At 39.5% G+C, this 25356-nt stretch overlaps 1 protein-coding gene across 1 annotated transcript in view; it reads right to left on the bottom strand.

The window, feature by feature from the left end:
* Positions 1 to 25356, bottom strand: part of BEGAIN (brain enriched guanylate kinase associated) — a 161625-nt gene that overhangs the window by 103916 nt on the left and 32353 nt on the right. Inside the window, 1 exon segment of the mRNA XM_057418939.1 lies at positions 21922 to 21950. Coding sequence (XP_057274922.1) covers positions 21922 to 21950 — 29 coding nt within the window.

A 25356-nucleotide genomic window follows, 5' to 3' on the forward strand; every position in this document is an offset into this window, starting at 1 on the left:
GAGACCTGGGCTGAAAGCCCAGTGTCAGAGCCGGGGCGGGGGGGAGGTAAGATCTTCTTGCCTCTGAATTCTGTGTGCAGTGCTGCACCCTTTGCCCACGTGTCTGTGGTTTTGCTGTGCTTTGCAGGCAGGCCTGGGGAGGTGGCAGTGAAATGAGAAGCGTTTCATCAGGAATCACTCCTCTGAAACAGTAACATGTTCCCTGCATAGCAAGGCTACATGCTTCCCCGAGAAGAATCCATTCCTCGGCTTAAGCTAGAGCACTTCCAAGTAACAAGCCTGTTCTGTGGCAGAAGCACATGTATTGTAAATGTCAAATCACACATATTTTGCTGTGTCGTTTATAGCACAGGCTTCAAATATATTTTGTTCAAGTAATGCATCTTGGCTGAGCAGCTGATAAGGAGACTCTGAGATTTATTTATTTGTTTATTTATTTATTTGTTTCCTGCCTTGCAGATACTTTCTGTCTGACTTAATCCCTTCCAGTCCTAAGGAAAAACTTTGATCTTCTCATGTATTCCTGTGAGCTGCACAAAATAATCCCAAATAAAATTTTTGTCTCATGACCTTTTGTCCTGGGTTAAGCTGTAGCAGTCATTTTTCTCCTTCTTAGTAACTGGTGCAGTGCTGCGTTTTTGACTTTAGTCTGAGAACAACGCTGATAATACACCAATGTTTTGAGTTGTTGCTATTACTTACTCTTATCAAGGCATTTCAGTCCCTCATCCCCTGCCAGTGAGGAGGGGCATAAGAAGCTGGGAGGAAGCAGAGACGGAGCACTTGACCCAAACTGCCGCAGGGGGTTTCTGTACGAGAGCAAATCATTCAGCAGGATTCGATCCTGCACAGGGAAACCCTATTCAGACATGATTAGCAGCTGGGCTTAAACCACACCACCTTCTTTGTTAGTATTAAGTCCTCCAAATGAAGGTTAAAAATTCTGGCAGTAAGTTGTTGCATTTGGCTGCTCTGAGCAGTCTCATCAACTGCTTGACTCAGTGACACAACTGTTCTTACTTTTGGTGCAATCTGGTCTTCGTTATGGCTTGTTTTAACAGCACACAGTCCTCTTGGCAGGTTGTTTTGAGGTACTACAACCAAGTAACCTTCTTTCCTCTTGTAGGCTGAATGCAGTATTGTAGTGTTCATAGGCTGGAAAAGTTCAACTTTTCATGTTGGGGAAACAATATTTCTGTGAGTCACAGAATGAACAGGAATCTTCATTAAAAAAAAAATAAAATTTAAAGACTTTACTCCTCCAGAGCAACCTGGAATATGCTGGATGGATTTATGGGATCTTGAGCAGGGATTTTAAAGATTTCCTCACAATGCTAAATCAATATGGGTTACTGTAAGATCTCTTTAGGAAGAGATTGAAACCACCTGGCTTTCAAAATAGGTGGTGTTTATAAATTAAAATTTATATGAATAGCTTATAGTGAGAGGAGGGTAAGAAGGCATAGTCATGAACAGGCTGATTACACTATACTGGAAGACCTATTGATTGGGCAGTGCAACCAGTCCAGCATGTTTTATAATTTTCTACTTTGCTCAGGCTGCTTTATAGCCCTGACTTGGCACGGTTTTTGCCTACACATGTGGGTAATAGAATAAAAGCAAAGGGCTCTGAGGGAATATTGAACTGAAGAAACATCATGTACTACAAGTAATAATCTTTTCTAGGTAGGTGTGTAGAGCTTAGTAGCATTTTCTTTTATTGTTATTTTATTTTGCAGCATCAGGCACATAACTGTGCCTGGAATCACACCATTTACATCCCTGTTGTAAAACATGACAGTCATCTATCTATTAGTAGTAATGGCAGTTCCTTAGCAGTGTTAGCAGGGGTGATTGGAAAAGAATGAAGAATTCCACTCTTCAGTTCCAAACAAAACCCAGTTTTATACAACTGTGTGTCATCCATCAATTAATTTTCTCTCTAGCTCTGAGCTGTAGCTAATCTGTGTATTTGCAGCATACCTATTACTGCAACATTTAGACATTTTCAGATTCAGTGTTCAGAAGTGTCTGATGTTTATTTAACTAATTGGGGAAAATACAGACTATCCACTTTCGTAAATGGAAGAGCAAAAATTAATCAAACAGTAACCACATTATACTGAAGTACTAGATCAACTAAGTTAAAATGGAGTTCTACACTAAGATTAATTATGCTCTTTCCTTCCTGTTGAGTAATTATATTCAATGAAAATAATTCAGTACAATTCAGTACAAACTGCCATTTCAGCAAGTATTTAGTGGTGTGTTACGGGCTGGAATGCATATCCTGATGTGTTTTGTACAAAAGACTTTTACAAGCCTGTTCCATTTAGTCTCTGAGAAAGGACTTTGTATGTTCATGGGAAATGTGGGGCCTGGCTTACTGGGGTCTTTGGGAACTGTGATATAATGAGTGCACTTTTCTGGCAGCTGGAAAAGCACTTTCCCCTGGGCACAGGCTCTAAAATTTAGGTGTTTTGTTTAGGTTTATTTTTTTGTTTTTTAAATCTCCCATATAAATGCTTTCTGAGGAAGTGCGCTTAGGGAATGGAAAGCACACTGGGAATGGACTACGAGAGATGGTGTTGTCAGGGGTGGTACAGAAGAGTTCTTGTGAGGCACTGTGGTGAGCAGAAGCAAATGGAACTTTTGACTTTCAGAAGCTTCTTGGGCATTTACTGTTGTGACCATTTCACATCCTTGGTTGGCACAGAAGGACACAGATTAAGGTGCTCTCCAAACTGACTGGCTGCAGCAGCCTTCCTTCTGAGGCTCCAAGTCTGACCCTGTCAGCTGTTCTCTACTCTGTTCCTTGCTGTTCTCATTAAAGCCCCTTAGATTAAGTCCCCAAATGAAAAAGCAGCCCTCAGATTTTGTCAGATAATGCATCTATAGTCCTGGACAAATGTTGACCCCCATACTCCATCAAGTTATTTGAAGCACCTTCTTTCCCGCAACTGCAGTTGTAGGGGCGCTTTCTTGAGATTTTTCCTTGAGGGACAAGTTTTGGATCAAAAAAAGCTTCAAAAAGGTTTTTCTAAATATTTTGAAACTTATCACCCATCAATTAGTTAGCATAAGATGAACAAAAGTGGCATCAGGCACTGGAACACATTGCCCAGGAAAGTGATGAAGTTACCATCCCTGGAGGTATTTAAGAGACATGTAGACACGGTACTTCAGAACATGGTTTAGCAGTGGACATAGCAGTGTTAGGTTTAGGGTTTGACTTGATCGTAAGGGTCTTTTCCAAACTAAAATGGTTCTATGAAACTAAGATGTAAGTGCATTTGCCCCCTCCCTTTGGTTTCCTACAGTATTGACAGAATACTTCCAAACAGATGGCATTCAATTGTGTTATAACTTTGTATAATTGTTTTTATCAAGCAACCCATATTCTCATGTCTCAGGAGACTAAAATTTTTCTATAGGTGTTTTGGTATTTATTTACCGTATTTATACTCTGGCTTTCAACTATATCCTTACATTGTATTGACTTCAGTAAGGCTCTAGTTACATTACCAGTGTTAGACTTTCAGCTCTTCATTTTTCCAGTGATAATTAGGAACCTCATCAGGTAAAACAGCACATGGTATTTCATGCATGAGCATAAGGATACACAGAAATCTAACACTGGTATGTGCAGGCATGGAATGAGTCACCTAACTGACCACAGCTACAAGGTATGATGTGTATTTCTACACATGAGAAGTGTGTGTGTGTGTGTCTTCATGTCTGCCTACACCTGTTCACAACCTGAAATTTCTAAAGGAAAATAGGAAACTTGCCATAGTCATTTCTGGAGAGAAACACTTTGTCTCTTTTTGGTAAACGCTTTTCTTTAAATGAAATAGAGTTGCAAAAACACATAATTATAACTGATTGAGCTTGATGTTTTATCAGAAATTACTCTGCTGGATGGCATGTTTCACAGGGGAGAAAAAGGAAATACTTATGTCCTTACATTGAACCATGTAAAAGGAAAACTACAGAAATGAAATTCATCTGCAGTTGACACAGATATTGCCCTTCAAAATCTAATTCCCTCCAATAGGAATTCTGGCGTATAAGAGACGTGGACTGGGGGTAGGTAAAACAATAGAATAAATTAGATGAAAGGTGCTGCTGGATGTCATGTGACCCAGCTTCCTGTTCAAAGCAGATTTGGTCAGAACAGGATTCTTAGGGCCTTGGCAAGTCATATTTTGAAAATCTTCAAGGCTGGGGATTTCAAAGTTTCTTTAAGCAGTCTACATCACTCTTCCTCTCGCCTGTGGTCTAGTCAGGCTGTTGCCAAAGGGAGAATTAAATCTGAACAAAATGCACACCAAGAAAAGCAATATTCTATTTAAAGAAAAACAAAACCAAAGCCAAACCAGTGATTCCACAAAATTTTCCAATAAATTTTAGGAACAGAATAAAAAATGGTGAAGGGAAAAGAGGATTTGATTCCAGTTTTGTTCTTGTGCTTTAGTATTGCCACTGGTGTGACTGCAGGAAGGGTCACAAAGGCACTTTCTCCCAGCTTTGTGCTTTTTAGCCAACTCTTCTGAGTGCAGCTGCAGTGTTTATTCATTCTCATTCCAATCTTGCTTCCTTTGATTTTTTTTTAAATTTGATGCATGACACCTTCCCTGCTACAGCAAAATGCCACGAGCAGACAAGGTGCCCACTTGTGAAGAAAAGCAGCCCGATGTGGAAGTCACTTCCTTGAACTCCGCAGATGTTTTTCCTTCTTTCTCTCCCCCTCTCCCCTCTCATTCTCTCTGTTGGAAAGATGAGGCTTGCTGCCTGCATTGCAGAGTGCAAGCAGCTCAGGCTTAACATTATTTTTAGGAAGAACTTTCTAAATATATTTTAGAGAGAATCCAGTGGCAGTTAGAAATGGGTGTGTGTATAAGCAAGTGTGTGTTTACAATGTTCCCAAGCCTGATACTTGAATAGATGCAGAGCTAGGACAGTTTTCCTCTTGGAAACCACAAGAAGCTAGGGGTGGCTGTCTAGAACACAGGAAAGGAAGGTGAGTGCCTTAGAAATCAGAGCTGAAAGCTGCAGCTATGAAAAGGGAACATGGAGTGCAGGATTCCTGTTGCTGAACCCTAGGATCAGGTGCTCTCATGGCCTGCCCAATGGCTGTGAGCTTGGAACTGACAGCCATAGGCTCTTAGATGCTGGGCTAGGGAAACTACAGTTGCTGAGCTTTTTCATGTAAGTGCTGAATGTTTTGTTTTAAATTACATGCTTAAAATGTCCATTTGTTCCCATTTGAATATACTCCATTCAAACTTGCCAAGATTTATGTTCTAAAATGGGAACTGATGTCCCATTCTTTACAATCACTGTATTAGCACTCAGATAGTCTTGCTATCCAGCTGGAGAGTTCTTTGAACAATCAAAGCACCTAAATATGGGAGATCCATATCAAGAATGCGATTTCTAATGTAGAATTTGAAGTCCAAACAGTACTTTGGAGAATGTGAGCAAAAGATACAGAGATCATAGAATCATAGAATAGTTAGGGTTGGAAAGGACCTTAAGATCATCTAGTTCCAACACCCCTGCCATGGGCAGGGACACCTTACACTAAAGCATGCCACCCAAGGCTTCGTCCAACCTGGCCTTGAACACTGCTTTGTTTTTTTTTCCAGGTCAAAGCAAGGATATACCTTCAAATGTGGAGAACTACATAGACAGTATTGCAATACCATATTCATCTAATGAAGACTGAAGTAACTCGTAAATATACATAATGATGTAGAGTCAGATAACAAATACTAACTCATGCAATCTGCAGATCTGAATCTTCCTCTGGTGTAGTACTAATCAATAAACTCCTATGTCTTACCTATATCACCTGTTTTTTTTTAATAATATATTTGAAAATATATTTGAATTTGATAACCACTGAATGGAGTTGCCCCATAGTTTTCTACAGGCTTAATTAATGTTGTTCTTTTAGGCCAGAAAAGTTCTCCATCATCCTCATTTTACAGATGAAAACTGAGGCCTGAAAATGTAAAGGTCAGGTGCATACAGTCATTAGAATCTGGAATTCCCTCTGAGATGTTTGCATTATCTATTTGCATATTTGCTGTTTCTGAGAGGTAAATTTCTTCAACTTACCTGTTTCAAGAATCTTCCTGCAAAGATGCTTTGAGCTTAGGTACGATGGTCCCTCATACTAAACAGCCTTCTTTGGTTTCTTTAATCCTTGCCTGTAAGGGGTCTGCATGGCGTATCCTATGGCATCAGCTGTTTTCTGTCAACAGCTCTACTGCGCTCCTGCTCCTCCTGCCTAGATGTAGTTTGCATTACCCTCAGTGACTGGGCAGCAAAAATGGCTCAGGTTTTCCCACATAGTAGAAGAGACTCTCCGCTTTGTTACATCCTTCTAAAAGCCTCCTCTGGTGGTCTATGCAAGAAGAAAAGGATCTGAAAGTCTGATTTCTTCTGCTGCCTGTTTCACCTAGCCTCTGTCACTTGTAATTTGTTTTTAAATGTAATGGATAAGCTTCCGAACGATCCATTTCCTCCTTTAACCACAACTTCTTTCAGTGCCTTAGCGACTGAAAAATTGTATTTTCATTTAATGTGACTTTGCAGTGAAACATTTAGATAACAGACAGCTCTAATATTCTGACATCACTGAAGCTATTAGAAGAATAAATCAAAAGAAAATTCTCCTCCTGCTGCCTATGCAAAATGGGGAGGATAGGGCAGAAGCCCCAGTACTGCAATAATACACAACAGCAATTGCCATAAGTTGAAAATGGCATACAGAAATGGTCATTAGAGTTGGGCTTCTCTCTCTGAAGCTGAGAGATGTCAGGAAGAGGGGAGGGGGGAACCCCACTGTTGAAAGTGGAAGTCATGTTAATTGCCTTAATTTCGCACTTCGTGTTTTATTCCTTATTGGCTGACCTTTTTTTTTAATGCACAGGAAAACCTTAGTGTAAATCAGAGACATTACCTATAGAAACTGCAATAACTATTTTCATCTGAATGCAGTTGAGTCTGCTCATGCTGCTGGTGGATTTAGCTCTTAAAGCTACTGCTGGTAGTACTTGGCTTGCAAGAATGTATGCAGTAGTTCTTATTCAGTATCCCTAAGTGATATTAAGAGCTGGTGTCTGTGCAATGAACAGCATCAGTTTTTTTTTGAGATTATTTGTACTTGAGAATAAGTTAAGGACAAGTCTGTGTATCTGGATCCTTCCTCATAAGGGTTCTATGTTACTGTGCTGTGGAGATGAAATTGTGATGAGAAGAAAAGCAGTCACAAATGATTTTTGACATAATTTGTGTAATGGGGAAAAGCCAGCAGTACTGTGAGTATTTTGATTTGGCTGAGGAATGCTATGCTTTGGAACTTGTTCCTCTTGCTTGGCTGGATAAAACTACTCATACCAGAAATGGTTATTCTGCTCCTGGAGCAAGAACTTTGTTCCCTTGCTCTAAGTTTTCTGGCCCATAACTTGAATGTACTCTCTTGGCTTTGACAGAAGCCCCTCAAAGGACTTGGAGAAGTCACTTAACCATTCTTAGTCTTGCCTTTAAGAAGGCAATAATGCTTGTAGGAGCCTCAGAGGGTTTCTGAAACATGTTTGGCATCCAGAAGTGTAAGTGTTCCTTTATTGGCCAAACAAACCTACACAGTGCAGACGCAGAAAGTAATGATTTTGGATTTCAATCTCTCTCTCTGCTATGCTTCTGCTCTTTGTTCAAGGAAGGGTAGTCAAAAAAGGCATGCTTTATATTTTGTTTACATTACAGCTTCAATACAACATTTACATTTTTAATGCTGATCTAGTGGGGTTCTTTTTATGTATCTGATATTCAAGTACTTTAATGATTATTCACATCACTCTCATTATGCAGGTAAACAATATATCTACCTTTACAGTGTATATAATGCTGTACAGCTGATGAGGCTTCAGAATCATTAGAAACTTGACCTTCCTGTCTCATTTGTACTTATGAATCTAATAATAAATAATCACATGTGGAAGAGTCAATACAGAAATAATGTAATACACTTCTTTTAGTACCCTAATTCAGCAGAACAAACCATGAGAAGCATTTGAGTAATTTGCTATAGTAAGTGCTCTCAGCCGCTTCTGTATTTCAGCCATTCGGTGTTCCAGCATGAAGATAATTATCTTGGTAATTAGTTATATTGTTACTTAATAGGCCCCAGACAATATTCTATTTTTTGAAAGGGCGAGCCTTTCCTTCTGTATCTCCCTCACCCATTAAAAAAAAAAAAAGTTTATCTATGAATCTCTCCTCTTGCCAAATGTTTTTCTTTTTTTTGTTTACTACTTTCTCCAGAAAGATCCCAGTTATTGAAAGACCGCTTCTGCTTAGCAGCTGTGTTGATGGAGCTGCAGGAAGCTCCCTCTTGCATCTCTCTAAGAAAGGCACAGGAATTGCTCCTGAACAAGTGGGACTAGCAAGAGAGTGCAAGTGAAGGGAGAGCAGTGGTATGCAGCGCTGCAGACTGAGACCACAGAACTGTCCTCGGAGGTCTGGGTTTCTACTCACGTGGGCCTCCAGGGAAATAGGTAAAATGAAAAGGTTGATGAAATGGACTGCCATTGAGGAATATAGTGAACCTCAGTCTTTGAAGTTTGATGAAAATTAATCTTTGTTACAGCTGCATGACCTTAGGCAGGGAGTTTTCAGACGTTCCTGGAGTAACAATGGTGAAAAACAACAGTCTGAGGATACAACCACTTTGTGGGAGGTTTAAGCTTTAAGATGGTAGCTTAAATGAGTGATTAATATCCCCACACCTGCTTCGGTGGGAAGTATCTGAAGCTGACATTCTGCAGACCTAAGTCATCATTTGGGAAGTGGTGAAGCTCTTGATGAGGAACGAGGAGAACCCCTCCAAAATGTGAAGGGGTGTCAAATACCTGAGAAAAAGGCATAAGGCTAGGGAGAGGTGGGGAAAAAGGCTGGAGAATTTTGCATTTGAGTCTATTATGACCTCAATAAAAAGACACTTCCCCCAGTGTCACCCTCTCTCTCAAAGTGACTTTTATTCTTTCTGTTTAAGAGGAACAGACTGCTGTTACTCTTTTTCTTTTTCTTTTTTTTACTGTGTTACATACTCCCTCTGTGGTACTATCTCTTATGGCCTTAGCAGGAAACAGCTTGTTTGCAGATACCTTTTATAATAACCAACATTGTTTCTAGTTTATTTAATGCTTCCAGATTTTGTGCATTCTGAGAACTGGCCTTGTTGTAGTTGTCCTTTAGAACAACTCCAGCTCTAAGGAGCCAAGATTTTCTCTCTAACTTTTTGACTGTGTAGATGTTCTTTTTTTTTTTTTTTCCCCTCTTTTAATTCACTTAGTGACTCAAACTTCACAAAGTACAATTCCTACTTCTCACCAGCTGGTGGTCCATATGCCGCTGCTTCTCTACTCTTGTAAATACAGGTTTGAAGTCATGCTCACAGATAAGACTTTTGGTGGCTAATATGGCAATATGTTAAAATGTCAAATGATGCAGAATGAGTGAGTCAGGATAAAAGTAAAAAAAAAAAAGAAAAGGCAGTATTCTACACATTCATAAAACTTTCCTTCTAAGGGGCTCCCAGTAGTCTGCAGACATCAGGGGATTTCTCAAAGTCTGACAGAGTGAGCACAGAACTGGGATTTGGGATCTACAGCATCTTGATAGAAGCATCTGTGAGAGGTAGTGGCTCCCAGCTTCTCTGTGTTGTCTACCAACATATTTAAACTCTAAATTAGAAACAAAAAATAGTCTGGCACATTGCCCATGAAAAATTGCCAGCTTCTAGCTGAAATTCTTCATTGCTCTACTCTAGAAAGGGTTCCCCTGAGGAGACAGAAGTTTGTGACTTAGTGCTCAAAAAAAAGAAAAAAGGGGGAGGGGGGGAAGGAAAAAATTCTTTGAACTTTGACAGTGCTTCAGAAAGAATCTGAATGGCTGTGGCTGCAACCTATCTCTATAGTAAGACCATCAGATGCTTCAAAAACTTTAACCTCAGTCAATGTTTTCAACCAAGTAATGGCAGCACCTTCACCACCTGCATTTTAAGCAGATGTGTAATCTGTGACCTGTTATAGTTTGCCTTTCCATTGCATAATTGCCCTTAATTTTGGCAATCAGGGCATGACTCTGCAAACCAATGTCCTAATTTCTAATGCTGAAGGAAACAGTCAGGGTAAGAATAGAAAATGCAACTAACAGCTTTCTGCAAAAGAGCCACCATTAGTAAAAGGATAACCGTTTTCATTGATTTTTACAGATTCTGCCATTAATATCAATCTGCCATTAATTAATACCAGTTCTGCCATTAATACCAATGCCTTCTGCCACTGTGAAAGCTGTAGTTAACTAGTCTTCAGTTCAATGTCTCATAGCAAAAGTATAAGGAAACAAGTTCTAAGTGGGTTTTGGAAACCTTAAATAGTTTAGTAGCTTTGTGCCATTAATCCATGCTGCAGGTATACACCAGCTATGTTTCCAATTACTGCAGACTTGTAGCAGGCAACACTAAATATGAGTGACAGGAGTATCACGCGAGTGCTTTGTTCTTCACATGAATGTATAAAAGTATAAATAACATTGCCCTTTAGATAAAAGAATATGTTGCTTTCTTAAGTGTCTGATTCTATTAATCTCTCTACAAAACTGTAGTCAACTGTTTTCAGCTAGTGTGGTCTGTGCAAACCAATATGTAATGTAACTAATCTATGCATAATGAGGTAGATAACACTCACAAAGGAGTTGTAGTGCTGGGAAAAATTTGAGTCCTCCAAGGATACAGTAATGGATTCATTCAGTTACTTAGAATTCAGCATGCAGCCATATCTGTGCCTATTTATATCTTAAGATGCTTTCCCAATATTGTGTATATAGAGATGATGAATAAGGAAATGGGATGGTCTACAAATCTAGGTTGGCAATTTAATCAGAACTTCTACTCTGTGTGCCATGATAATTAATAGTTCAGTGCCATAGGAACCTCAAGATGAAAATCCTGGTAAACTTTGTTTTTACTGTGCAATAGGATTTGGAGAGCAATTCAGAGGCTGGAGGTGAGAATGCAAAGCAACTGCATACCCACAGTAGGAAACTCCAGTCCACATTGTATTAGTAGCAAAGCATTCATTAGAATTTTACTATCTAAACTGTTATTGAACCTTTCTATGATTCTTGAATCCAAGTAATGTGCAGCTGTTGTCACTTATCTGCTACGTGTTCCTAGGTTATCATAAAAGTTGTTTTCCACAGTGGACTGTGGGAAGGCTATTGCTGCATTAAAAAAAAAAAAAAAAAAAAAAGAAAAAAAGAACAAAAAAGCTTTCAGATGAGAACAAACGTTCTTCAAAGCTAAGCATATTAAGCAAAACTGGTTAGATTAGCACTGTTTCTCTCAATTGGCTCCAAGTGCGCTTTGTGCTTGCATTAATGGGACATCTCTGAGGTTTTTTTTTTTGTTACATTTAGATGATATTCAGTCCCGGTTTGTAAAGAAAACCCTCCAGAAGCTCACAGCGTGTGAAATCCGTCAGTTCTAGTATCTGAATCTGCTGAGGCTTTGTCAAATTAGAAAGCATAGCACGGTTAAAGGAAAGCAAGTTGAAGTCTACAGTTACTGTAAAAATCTGCATCAGCAGCTTTGTCAAGGTAGAAAAAGAAAAAAGTGTTCCTGTTGTTGTAAGTTACCTGTTATCTAGAAATTTTGCACCATGTGCAGTCGATAACACAGCTTTACTCTTCTAAACTGACATTTCTTAGCAGACTACTTGTTTAGTACCATAATTTATTATACTTTTAATTTGTCAGAAAAAAGAAATCATGACTTTTAGGATGTGATTTCTCTTGTAGACTGAGAAGGAGGGGAAGGGGGCGGGGAATTTGCTTTGTTACCAAACAGTATAGGTCAGCTAAATTTGGCCCAAAGAAACCATGTCAGACTTCTCTGACTCATTTCTTCCCTCTCCTGCCCATATGCTCTGTTGCCAAGCTACTCCTTGAGTTATACAAAGGGCTAATTAACCTTCCTCATGGAAAAGCCAGGACTCTCAAATTTGGCCCTTCCTTTACATGGAACTGGAGAGGTCTTTGTATCTCCTAGAGCCTGTCTGCTTTTTGTTCACTGTAGCGAGTTTAATAAATAACATCTGACATAAAGCCGAGGCACAAGCTGATGGCCTCTTGTGAAGGACTAAAGAAACATGAAGACATGCTTCAGAAGACTCCACAATTAGGGATGTCATTTTAAGCAAGGAGTCTCCAGCATATACCATGTCAGTTCTAGCTGCAGGGCAAAGGTGCTGCTTTGATTTCCACAAGTGAGAAGATGGAAACAAAATAAATGACAGACCGGGCTTTCTATCAGCCCGCCCCTGCAAGCTTGACAAATATCTGGGGCTCTAGAGCAAAGACTGGCTTTAACTGAGCTATCCTAGATTACATTTCAAAGCATGGGCTGAAAATCTTCTCAGAAGCCTGCCTCTCATGCCCATTGCACTTGGTGGTATTGGTACAGTAAAGACAGGGATAAGCCAGGAAGATTTTTGCTTTTCCTAAAGTCTTGTGAGAGGTCAGAAAGAAGAGGAACTGTTGGTGCGCAGATTTGGCAGGGTTGCACTGCTGATGTGGGTTAAGAAAGCAGGCGCTTCCCAGTGTGGCTCTGCCTGGCTCTGGGTTTGTGAGGTTCCAAAAAGATGGCAGAGTGGGAGGACTAGGGCCAGCTGCTGTGCAGATTCAGACAAAAATAAGCCAGGCCAGTCATGCACCCCTTTTAGCTAGAGCTTTTCTATGAATTCAGCACCAGAAAAGCATAGGACTGAAGGCCCATTTGGACTTGTAGGAAAGCTTCTTGCTCTGTTTTTTGAGTAGGACAATCAAAGTTTCATGTGTGTTGAACTATGCTATTGCTTTCCAAGAAATTTACTTAAATATTATTGCTGCTCTTTCACCACTCTACTTGCATTGTTTTCGCCCAGTTTGTTGGGTTTCTCATTTTTATAGCATCTTTGGAGTATTTGACTCACTTGATCTTTCACTCTTTAATTGTTGGTGCCTCAGCAATCTAAATCGGAATGCAAATACAAGAAAAAACACCAATGCTATTCACAAGCTGAAGAGACAAAACTAAGCATACAATTTATTTTGAATTTAAATAGAACTGTTTCAGTGCTATAGATTGTTTGTATGAAGTCTAAAAATCTTTATTTCCCTATAGAAAGCAGTACCTTTCTCCTCATGATGTGCTTCTGTCTGTGAATGTACTTTGTTATCAGTTCCCCATTGAGTTAAGTATATTGGTTAGAGCTGCAAAATATTTATTTTTAAGCAATTCATAAATCTGCATGAAGTTTTGGAATAGATTTTGTACATGTCTTTTGAGACTGTTTCTGGTTTAACTCCCTGGAAATACTGCTTTCTTGTTACAGGTCTGAGATGGAATTCATACAATGAGGAAATAATATCTCAAAGGGCAAGTGTCCCAGCAGTTCCAAACGTAGTTAAATATGCATGTGCAAAGTCATTTGCCATGAAGTTACTGCTATTTAAATGTCATTTCAAGCACCTACATCTGTAGGACTTCTTGGCAGTAAGACCAATTATACAGATATATAGACAATTCCTTTTTCTATCTGTATACTACTCTGTACAGACAAAGCATTGAAAACTATCTTAATTTGTGCAGTACCTTGGTTGAGCCAGGATCCCTGAGTTAAATAACAGCACAAAGATATAATACTTTTTAAAGAGAAACACACAGAAAAGAGCACTGCTGATTGCTTATCTCTTCAAATTGCCTACTGCAAGAATCTCTTGGGGAGCGGTAAGGGAAGAGATTAAGTTGCCATTCATTGCTGGGAATTCCAGTATAGCTCCTGGAAGGCCCTAAAAATAGAGCAGCTCCTTATACTGATCCTCTTGTCTAAACAGTAGTTGCAGATAACAAAAACATAAAATGAACTTGTTTGACTTGGTTTGTATAGAAACTTCAGAGTTAAAGGTCTTTTCTCTGGCATGGATGTGAAACTTGGTCTTGTTGAATAGAGGGCAGCAATTTGGAGGTTTTGGGTCATGAGAATTTCTTGTGAACATGAGGGGTTTTGTAGCATAGCAGGGACTCCTTAAAGAGCCCAGTAGCTTCCTGAAAAAGTTTGAAGCGCCCCTTTTCTTCTAGGAAACCCTCCACCTCTTTCTTTTCCTTCTTTTAATAATGGGCAAAATCAAGGTGAGGTGGTCAAAATAAGCATTTTGCTCCAAGTAACTTAAATAGCTTTTCTGTAATCATGATGTGCTAGTATGTCATGCAAGTCAGTCAACTACTGCTTTGCCAACAATATTACTCTGAAATACTATTTGCCCTCCTAGATGCAAATCTGCTGCATAAGGCGTGTATATGTTCTTGCACACAACTTCTTAAGTTATGGTTTTGCTGACAAGGTGAAAGCTGGGCAAATTCAGGATGAAAGCTCAATTTCTCAATGCTTTTCAGAGCTTTACAAATGCATATATGAAGGCAGTCAAGAGGCAATATAACTGCATACTAATGGAGGCCTTTTTTAGCCCAGTATGAGCCTTACTACAACCAAGCAATGATCAGTGACTCTGTGTACTGTTCAATGAGGTGGATCTTTTTACTCCTGGAAGAGTTGAATAACAAGAGTTGTACAGTTTACATGAGTGGAAGAATGGTCACACACATGAGGGAAATCCAGCAAGGAGCTACAGGCACTTATGATCCTGCTATCCCACTCAAGAGCTCTGTAAATTAGACAACCTTCATATTAATGAATTTCTAAAAGCACAATCATAGCTCACTTTCTACTGCCCATTTTTTTGGCATATTTTCTTCATGCTAAGTTGGCTCTTGGTTATCACTAAAACATTAAGACTATTCATCCCTTCAAATTTTTTTAATGTGAAAAACTTAATAGTTTGGGTATATTTCAGATGCTTTTGATTTTTAAAGAACATTGAATCAAATGTGGTGATACAGAGTTTTTATCTGAAAGCATTTCAAAGTCACTTGCATGTAAATCAAGAATTGATTGTTAAATTAAATTGCCTAAGCCATGCCAGCAGCAGCGGAGCTGGCAATTGCATAAGTCTGTAATAAAGTTTTGCAGACAAGTTATCTCCTTCCTTTCATCAGTCTGTGCAGTGTAGCAGCAGCAAGCATTCAAATTGTATTTGATTTCACAACAGAGCACACTCAAGTGTGGTTCAAAAACTATACTGCCCTTGAACCATTTGGGGTTTGCAGCTTGGAACCTCTTACAATCTTCAGATTAGAAGATCGTTTTGTTACTGCTGCACTCATTGCCGCTGTTTGACGTATAAGTTGCTGCTTTCACTGTTCAGCCCATACCCCCCGGTAGCTTTGGTCACAGCACTTACATTAACTGAAGCCTAGTTTCTATTAGCAATAATGGGGGAGGCAGAGAGCATCCAATTTTCTCACCTTTGAATTTCCTCACCATCAAGGATCATTGCAACTTAGGAGGAGACACAATAACAAAAGAAACTGTTCTAGAAGCTAAAAAGTTTTGAAATAACTACAAACACTGTAAGAAATGCACTTTTTTTTCTTCTTTTTTTTTTTCATTTTTCAATATTTGTCAAATATGCATCCTCCATTTTTTTCTTGAGCAGCATATAGTATTAGTCAGTGATGCACTTTGCCTTGCAAGAAAGGGGTAGGCAGAGCATTATTTGTAAGCTTGGTGTCACCCAGGTCCAGCCTCTTCCCCGTGACTCACTGCAGCTCACAATCGATGGCATGGCTCATCTCCTCCTACCCACTTCCTTGGTCTCTTCAGATGTTTGCTCAGCTCCCACTTTTCCCTGAAGGACACTTTACACACCTATACCTGGTTTCATTCAATCTGTTTTGTCCTGTTTCTGTCATGTTTCTTGTTTGCTGGTCACAGTATCCAGTGAATATTTATCCAGAGCTAAAAAATATTATAACACAATACTGGTTACAGTGGGTGACGAGATGATTCCTTCCATAGTAGCATTACTACCTTATAGATCCTTCTTTCAAGCAGCAGACAGCAGTCCAGTGCACAGGGTTACAGGACAACATAACAGTAACCCTCCTACCTCAGCTGAAGTCATGATGATTTGACTGACTAGCACAGGTAGCAGTAATAGTCGACATGAAGTGTGATGGATTTTAGGAGGGGCTACACTAGCATATTGTGCCCCTGACAGCATTAATATCATTCTCAGAAGTGCTAGTATCAGTAGATCAGCATAGCTCTGCAGCCCAGTCGATCCCAGTTCCAGGGCTATTGCTCCCCTGGGGCTGTGAATATATCCTTATGTGTTCATTGCTCCCATGGTTATCACTGACAACCACCAAACTTAAAGCTGAGCATAGTCTCAGTGGGAGAGATACGTGTGGTTTAGTTGTGCTGCAGTCACCCCTTGGATGGCAGCATGAACAAACCAAATGCCCTGAAAACGGCACTGCAGAGCTGTCCTGCTGCTGGCACTGCCTGGGAGATGAAAACATCTTGCAAAGCAGAATAAAATGAAAACCTGCTTTGCTTGTCTAAATATGTTAGGCAGCTCTATTTTCCTTTTCTTTTTTCCCCCTCCCTCTTTCAACATGGACCCAGCATTCACCCAGCTAGGTGACTTTTCTGCCATAACTTTTAATGACCTCAAGTTGATGGACCTTTCACACCAGTATTTCCCTATGCTCTATTTCTTCTGAGCTTGCCCTGTGCCTTTTCTTTACCTGTGTCCTCAGTTAGGGTTTCAAGCCCCAGTATCAGCTAAAGCCTGCAGATACTGCTGAGAAGATGCTGGAGCTGCTGCTTGCACAGCCCAGCTGCTATCCTGTGATATTGTGCCACTGTATAAGGCAGTGGATCCCAGCATACCAGCTCTGGATGTGAAGACAAGACCTAGGGTGAAGTAAGCCATGTTTGTTGGTTGACTTTCTGGGGAAAAAAAAATAATTCTCTCCTTCTCTTTCTCTTCACCTAACAATGGTAAAATTAATGTAGATACGGTCTGAGTGAAGGAACAAAACCAAGGTGGGGATAGCAGGAGATTGCAGTGTGTTCATTAGCATATGAAGAGCCCAAGTGCAAGAAAGGCAGCATGATCTACTGGACATTTTGGAAGGTATTCACAGTTTCAATAAACTGCTGCAGAAGCTTTTCCCTAGGACTGCATATGCCTCTGATCTTTCTTTTGAAGACACAGATACTCCTTCCTCAGTGCATTACTTAGTTCATTCTTGCAGATGAACTCAAACATACTTGAGAAAAGTCCAAGTCAAAAATTTAAGACTTGGATTGAATTGCTGACTTGCTACTAGCTGTGTATACAAACAAATAACTTTGTTTTCATATGTTCTGAAACAAGGACTACAATCAAATGAAGATGTTGCCTCACAGGTTCCTTGAGACATGGATCATTTTTTTCAGAGATCCCTGGGTGACTGGTAAAGTGCCACTATTGACACTACCAAAATAAAGTAATCCTCGGGTGCAGAATATCATGGTTACATTGCAAAGTAGAAAGTCAGCTTCCTTACAAACACTAATTATGTGAGTCTGGCAGCTGATGCTGGTGATGACATGTCCTGTTTTCTTTGCTTTTGGATACACAGTTCAGCCTATTGTGTGTCTTGAAAGCTTAGAACTAAAACACTGATTTGTAGAGTTTCTGAATTGCCACTGAAATTTTTAGGAACATATTTAAAGGCAGAAAAAACTTCAATTGAACAATATTTGTCACCTTAAATGACATTTCCCATGGAGTGAGCTCCTCTTCAGTGCAAGAAACACTGAGAATTTGGTCAATAGTTGTGTAAAAAAAAAAAAATATATATATATATATGGAGGTTCCTTATGCCAAACCTTAGGTAATTTTTACTTGAAAGATTAAATGTTATAACCTGTATCTCAAGTAGGATTAAATGGAAGCAAACAAAAAGCTACCAGGAGCTTGTACAGGAGATGTGGTGGAACTGGTCTGTCATTTGCACATGTAAACATCATATGGATTCGATCTGACTTAAAGGAGCAGCTTCCAGAGTACAGATCTGCAAGGGCTTATAAAAGTAAGTTTGAACACATACAGCAAAGAGTTCAAAATAAGATAGTACAGGTATATTTGAAATTTAATTAAGTAACATTTTCAACCCTTGTTTATAGACACAAAAAAGAACCAGATCTAAAAAACTGTGTTTAAAAGCTTGTAGTCAGAAGTAATTAATGTTTAAAGTGACTGTATAACCATACACAGCCAACCTACATAAGTGCAGGTCCTCAAGAGGTTTGTGATTAGCAGTTAGCTTTACTTCCTGCCTTATATATTGGTACCTTGCAATGTTATAAACACTATGTGCTACTAAGAACTTCATTGCAGTAACTGATTCGTCTAGTTGGAGTTTTAGCACAAAATAGCATGTTTCCACTTTTAGAGGGAGTCATCTCTGTGCCAAGCTAAATACCGATAACCTCCTACCTCTGCTTCCTACTATTCTTTCCACCTGTAACACTGTCATGACAAACTCCTGCTGAAAAGGACAGGATGTGACATTGCAGATCACAGCAGCTCCTTGGTCTGCAAGGAGAATTATTACTTTGTTATGTGAGAATTGCATTTCCAGCTAGATTCTGAATGAAGGAATGTAAGAGTAAGAGCTGTATTAGTTCACTGTACTATTTCTTGTGCTGCCCTGGCTCAATGAATTTGGAGCTGAATAAAGCATGGGTCGTGTGGATCAATGATCAGTGGATCAATTTTGCAGGGTCCTACATTTGCCCCTCTGAATGGCCATGACCACTCCAGCCCCTGGGAGTGCCTCAGATGCACTGGGCTGGAGAAAGTGCAAAACTCACCCAAAGGCTTCCAGAGCTGCCTTCTTAAAGTGTTTCATCCTAGGAGCCCCCAAGGACTCTTAGTGTGGAGCAGTTCCTCTGAAAATTGTGAATCTCTGCACCTGTTCTTTGTATTGAAAAGACTTTCTTATCTTGAAGTGCATTGTGGAATGCAAACCTGGATTTTTCTAACCCTGAGGGTTTTCAGCCTGGCTGTGTAGGTTGTCCTATGGTTATCCGCCTTGCTCCTCTTCTCCTGTTTCTTTAACAAGGCTTTAGTTTGTTTCCCTTTTGCGAATTCCAGACCCCCTTCTCCTCTTTTTTTTTGCAGGAGACTCATACCCTCTGTGCAGCCCAGTTCCACAGCTTATGAGGCTTCACCCTCTAGTCCTTGGGCCAATACCATCTCAACTGGTATGGGATGGCACATTCTCAGCTGGTGGCAAAAAGAGTGGGAAAGGAACTAGTCCCAGGGGATAGGGCAGAACAAATCTAAGTATTATGTGGGAACGGCTTTTCCTGTGATATTACACTAGTTTCTACCTGTAACAAAAAAAAAGACAAACCACCAAAAATACCTTTCTTCCTGGCCTGCCCTGTTCTCTCTTTGGTTTTTTTCTTCCTTCCCCGAGGTTCAGGCTAATTCTCTTCATGGCCTCTTCAAAGCCAATGTACTTGAAAGACAAGGTAATTTCTTTTTGACCTGGGTGCCAGACTTGAATAGGTTCAGGAAAAATCTGATTCTTTCAGGTCTTGTGGATTCACCAGGTATTTAAAATAATAATTCCATATTTGATTACTGTTTCTGTCAGTTTGCATCCATAATGATGACTATAGACAGGGAGCCTGGAAAGTCTGGGATGGAGCATCTCAGGTTTTGTTGTCAGTCCTGCTGAACCTCCCCCAAACCCAGCTCAATTCTCTGCTTAGCAGTGCAGGGAGCCATTGCACTGTCAGGTGATGGGGACAAATGTCTGTCAGAAGCAACTTTTACACATAAGAATTGTAAACAGAAAACTTAATTGACAAACTCCTAACACAACCTGACCCTTTGCTTGTTGGAGTTAAGTATTAAATGCCTACTTCCTTCAGTGGGACAGTGTGGGCTTTAGATAGATTAGATTAGATTTAGGTTAGGTATTAAAAAAAATCTTCACTATGAGGGTGGTGAGACATTGGCAGAGGTTGCCCAGAGAAGTTGTGGTTGCCCCATTCCTGGAAGTGTTGACGGCCAGGTTGGCTGGGGCTTTGAGTAACCTGGTCTAGAGGAAGGTCTCCCTGCCCGTGGCAGGAGGGGTTGGAACTAGATTATCTTTTAAGGTCCATTCCAACCAAAGTCATTCTCTGATTTTATGATTCTATGATCTCAATAGTGCTCAAAGAGTACTGAGGTGAGGGCTGATGCATGCCTCACACCTGCAAAACTAGGGTGCTAGGACAATAAAGCTTTATGGTTGTTTGCTCTTGTCATAGCAAATTATTTGTTTTTCAGTACATTCCTGAGCTCATTCTGGGATTTACAGCCTGTTATTGCAAATGTGGAAAGAGCTTGTCTACTAAAAGCAGAGGCCAAGGCATGCTCAGGAAAATACTACAAATATTGTATAGCGTTCTGTTTATGCTCACATCTTTATCAAGCAAACATGTAAATATATATCTGCTTGCATTTTCTAAGAGAGTAATTCATGACATGAGTAGGCAAATACCATAGGTGGTCTTGTTTGGAGTTTTTAATACACACAGGACCACATACCAGGTGCTTTCTCAGTCATTACTCAGGAAAAACTCACAGCTTTAACATTATATTGCTTATATAAATGCAAAACCATAATACACTGCACAGGGGTTTGGATTTTGTTTTTTTCAGCTTGTAAGTTATAATCCTTTCATCATCATGAGAAGTATAAAAAATTTACAACTGAAGCACTTTATAAGTAAATTCTATTAGAAACTTTGACGTGCGTCTTCAAGTCCATTGTAAGAGACTTAACCTCTTCCTTCTCAAATGAAAAACAGGATTCTATTTCCACCTCAGAATTCATTAAACACTCAGTCCCATCTCCATTCTTTCACATTTGTCACTTCTTTCCCAGTTATTTACAGAATTGTAGAACTTTAATGCACTTCTAATAACTCAGGATAGCCATTTCAAACTCAAGGAATCTAAAAAGTTGTGCTTGGACAACAGTTGTCACTAACAAAACTGAGTCACCACGTTCAGAGAAGGAATTTGGGCTTGTCCAATAAAGCTAAATAAAAGCATGCCCAGTGTTTTGGGTTATTAAAATAGGATCCATAAAGTATTTAAAGGGTAATAAGAAGTTCAGCTTTTACTTATCACCTTGATAATACCTGGAGATCTTATTAATAGACAGGATTTTTTATTTTATTTTTTTAAAAGGACTAGAATGCTTTCTTCTTTCTTTTTCTGTCTTAACAACATACACAAAAGCAGTATCCCCCAAAGCAGACTTGCACTCAGACATGAGATGGAAAACTTATGTTTATAAAAGCCATCTCTATTTGCTTAAAGCAGAGAGATGTACTGAGAAACTAGTACAGTATGACAACATTTTAAACACAGAGGAGACAAAATTTATCCGGCTGGTATACAATATAAACCAAAAATTGAACACCAATGTTACAGCATTATATTGAAACAAACTACAGTAATTTGATGCTTTGAAGTCAAGCCTATATTTTCTTCAGCTTTTTCATGAATTATTGATCCACTTTCCTCATTAAAAGGAATGGCAGGCTCTTGCAGTACATGGACAAGTGACTACAACATTTATATAATCACATATCCTCTGCATCTGGCAGTAAAAAGTGTTTATGTTTAAAACATATTTTCTGAATAGACACCCCTGCAAAAAAGATTTACTAGAATAACCACATTCTTTTTCTTTTGTCTCTAAAACACAGCTTCCCTTGCATCATCATGCAATCCAGCATTTTACACATCGTACTAAGCAAAATATTTTCCAAGTGCCTGTATCGTCCATTGTGCAACAGAACATTTCTTCTCTCTAATGAGATGCAAATAAACTGTCTCACTTACCTTATTTTCTCCATCTCTGCCGCAGAGGCCTACAAGAAATCAAATAATAGGAGCAAGTGAATGAAAGAAAACATTCACTCTGCAGATTTATGCATAGTTAAGGCTTTCCAAATGGTTTTCGACAAGTGTCTATAAAACGAAGATAAGCAAACCCCACATCTGCATTAGCTGAAAATAACGTTGACAGATGAAGTGGGGAATAATGCAGCGCGCTGCAGGAGCACTGTATACCCACGAGCCATGGGCAACAGAATGACTCAGTTGTAGCGCTGAGGCAGAAAATGGGGAGGGAAAAAAGCAAGCAAGCAGCAGCAAGTAACAGGTTACTGTGCCTCCTGGGTTTCTGAGGAAAAGTTGAAATGCTGAGCTACCCTCTGCACGGTGGGCATGGCAGCAGTGCTCTGCTGGCTGGAAAACGACAGTGACTTCATCACACGTGAATTCCGAGTTCAGTTCATTATTTCTCGCGGAGCCTGGCAGATGGAAGGGGCACAATCTTGCCTCCTTATTGGGAGTTTGAGTAATCAAATTAGTTTCCTCAAGTAATACACTATCTTGACAATTTGCATCTCAATACAGAGAGGCTTTTCGTTAACCCTTTCAATACTCCTCCATGCTGTAGCTTGCAGCTTGTAACTCTTTGGGCTCCTCTGCCCTGCTGCAGACAGGCTCCCGTTAATCCGCTGGCAGCAGCTTGGAGCTCCTGTAACACTGAATCCTTACATACCCGGTCATTTCATTAACCTGCCTGACTTCTTTTTACTGAAGAGATGCTGTAAATCCCTACTTATCTATAGCATAGACACTCATTAATCTCTCTGCCATTACTTATATCAAAAACATAGTCTTGTTAACCCTTTGTTTTCTTTTTCATCGTTATTCTGTGCAGATCGTTAACATCTGCTTCCATTTCATTTTATCACATCACTGGCACAGAACCCCTTAAGTCCTGCTGGTCCTACTTTATTGTAACTAAGGAATGAGCACTCAGAGCAGTCCTGCAATCTCTAGAGCCAGATAAATCCCAGCATCACAGAATCTCTTATTTATACTGAAGGTATTGCTATTAATTACAAACACTTTAAACCTTACGTATTAATGACTAACAATCATGTTTGAGCATAAAATAAAATAAGATTAAAAATAGGGAAATGAAATCTAATCAGTTAAACAGCAGGAAAATTGTCAAACTGCCTAATAAATCATCCCAAATGACAAATTGTTGGTTCTTCATTGGATCATCCCTTTTCCCTTCTTCTCATTAGCTTTTGATTCACCTATTGGATGAGTTTTTTTTTTCAGGATAATTTCTGATGATATACACTAAGGATTTTAGGCATTCACCATAACTTGATACACTAGAGGCCAGGTGCAGGAAAAGCCCTCCTCAACTTCCTGGTAACAGATGTTATACAAGTTTACATGGTCCCTGCATGTCTGTTGGAAGCACAAGGCTGTCCATGATAGATTCCAGATTTTGAGATAAAAAAATCTAACCTAGGGACACATAGTTGCTTTCTCTGATTTCTAGCTATCCATGTGCATTCCGCAGTATGATGGAAATAAACATTGCTGACCAGAAAATGAACCACAGGGGCTTTCTCCCTTGGTGTGGGAAGCTACTAGCAGTCTCATGGACTTGCCAGTTTGGCTTTCCAGAGGTGAACTCTCAAAAACTGCCTTAATCATCATGTTCCTGTCATTCTGGGGAGACTGGACATAGTTTTCTTCAGGGGGTATTGCTTTGCTTTAAGCTATGGGAGTCACCCATGAAGATAGAGTAATTTGAATATCTGATTTCAGTCCTTCTATTATGGCAATATCCACAGACATAAGGGAAAGCTACTTGTCCTTCCTTTTGCCTAGTGCTTTGAGAATTGCTGTACTCATGGGGTTGGGGTGGGGGTTGTTTTGTGTGATTAAAGCACAGGATGGAGAAGAGGATCTGTAGGCTGGCTATCTGGCTGTACTCATCTGTGAATGCAGGTGAGTCACTGGCTGCCAATCCCGACAGGAAATTAGTGGGGAAAAAAGGCTCAGCAAATGCCTCACACCAAAAGAAACCAGAAAACTAAAGAAATCTGCAATTACTTCCGTATGAACTATTCCCCCCGCACTCCCCCTTTTATTTGTCTCCTGTAATAGTAGGGCTTTTTTTTTACCTCCTCACAGTAAAAGCTGCTTATTTTGTGTAACATGGCCAATTCTCCTTTGCACCATTAGGAATGTTCTCTTCTGTCTATCCCTCACAGCTTGTGCAGCAAAAAGAGAGCTCCTCTCTGATGTGGGAGCAATGGGTTCAGCTCAGTCCTCCTTGAAGAGAAGAGGCTGCTCTGACCCAGGTCAGAGCCCTTTCTGGGCTGCAGCGCTCCATTACTTCTTTTGATGGGGATCCACTTCTAGTAAATATATAGGAGCACACAGAATTAATAGAGTCTGTGTTCCTTGGGGAATGTCCTAGCTTTCAGTCTAGAGAGTCTAATGAGCATATAGGAACTTGAGATGGTGAAAACAAAGATATTTAGCTGTAGAAATTTAGCTTTTATCCAGAGCAGTTTATTTTTTTCAGATAATTATGTTCTTTTGGAATATCCTTTTTTCATCCATTTCTTTTTCCTGTTTTTTTTTTCTTCTTCTTTTTCTTCTTCCTCCTCTTCTTCCTTTTTTACTTTTTCTCCATTTCTGTTTTCCTCAAAAACCTTAACAATTCAAAATTATTTAAAAAGTATGGGTTTCTGAAACAGCTCTGATCCAGTAAGGTGATATTTTCACTAAGACAAAATTGCTATTTCTTAGCCAGGCCCCTACCACTGATGTAGAAGTTCAGAGTTACATCATTCTTCCACTGCTCTCTATGAAGGTTCCTGCCTTCATAATATCCTACTGAACTGATTTTAAAATATATTCTAAACAGCTCTGAATTGACCATTTTTAGGACAACCTTGTCTTGAAAGTCTTGTGGGGCCTATTTGAAGAAGAAAGACTGAAGTAAAGGTTGGTATAAGAGCATCCTTTACAGTTTGTCATTCATTCATAAGTTGCTGCTTGCTAGTAGGTTGATTCATTTCAAGTGCTTCTTGATGCCTGAATGGAGGAATGCAATTGAAGCAGCAAGATTTTTTTTAAATAAGTTGCTTTTAATTAAGATCAGTATCAGTAATTGCCTTTAATTACAGAAAAATCAGATGTTATTTAAATGCCTGGTTTTAAAACAATATCAGTGCATTGTGACATAAGAATTTATTTAATCAGCCTAAAAATAATATTTTTTTCTTTTAAAATACCTTTAGTCTCAGTAATTCAATACCCCACATTTCCATATACAGTCTCCTACTTAAAATAATAAGACTAGTCTGAAGATTTTCCTTTTTACATAAGTACTTGGTGTGACAACTTTGCTTAGAAGCACTTTCAGGCAATGTCTAAGAGTACTGG

The sequence above is a fragment of the Pezoporus wallicus genome, unplaced genomic scaffold (assembly GCF_028554395.1).
Source record: "Pezoporus wallicus isolate ANWC-B61680 ecotype Strahan unplaced genomic scaffold, APGP_CSIRO_Pwel_v1 contig_7066, whole genome shotgun sequence".
In the NCBI taxonomy this organism is placed as follows: Eukaryota; Metazoa; Chordata; class Aves; order Psittaciformes; family Psittacidae; genus Pezoporus; species Pezoporus wallicus.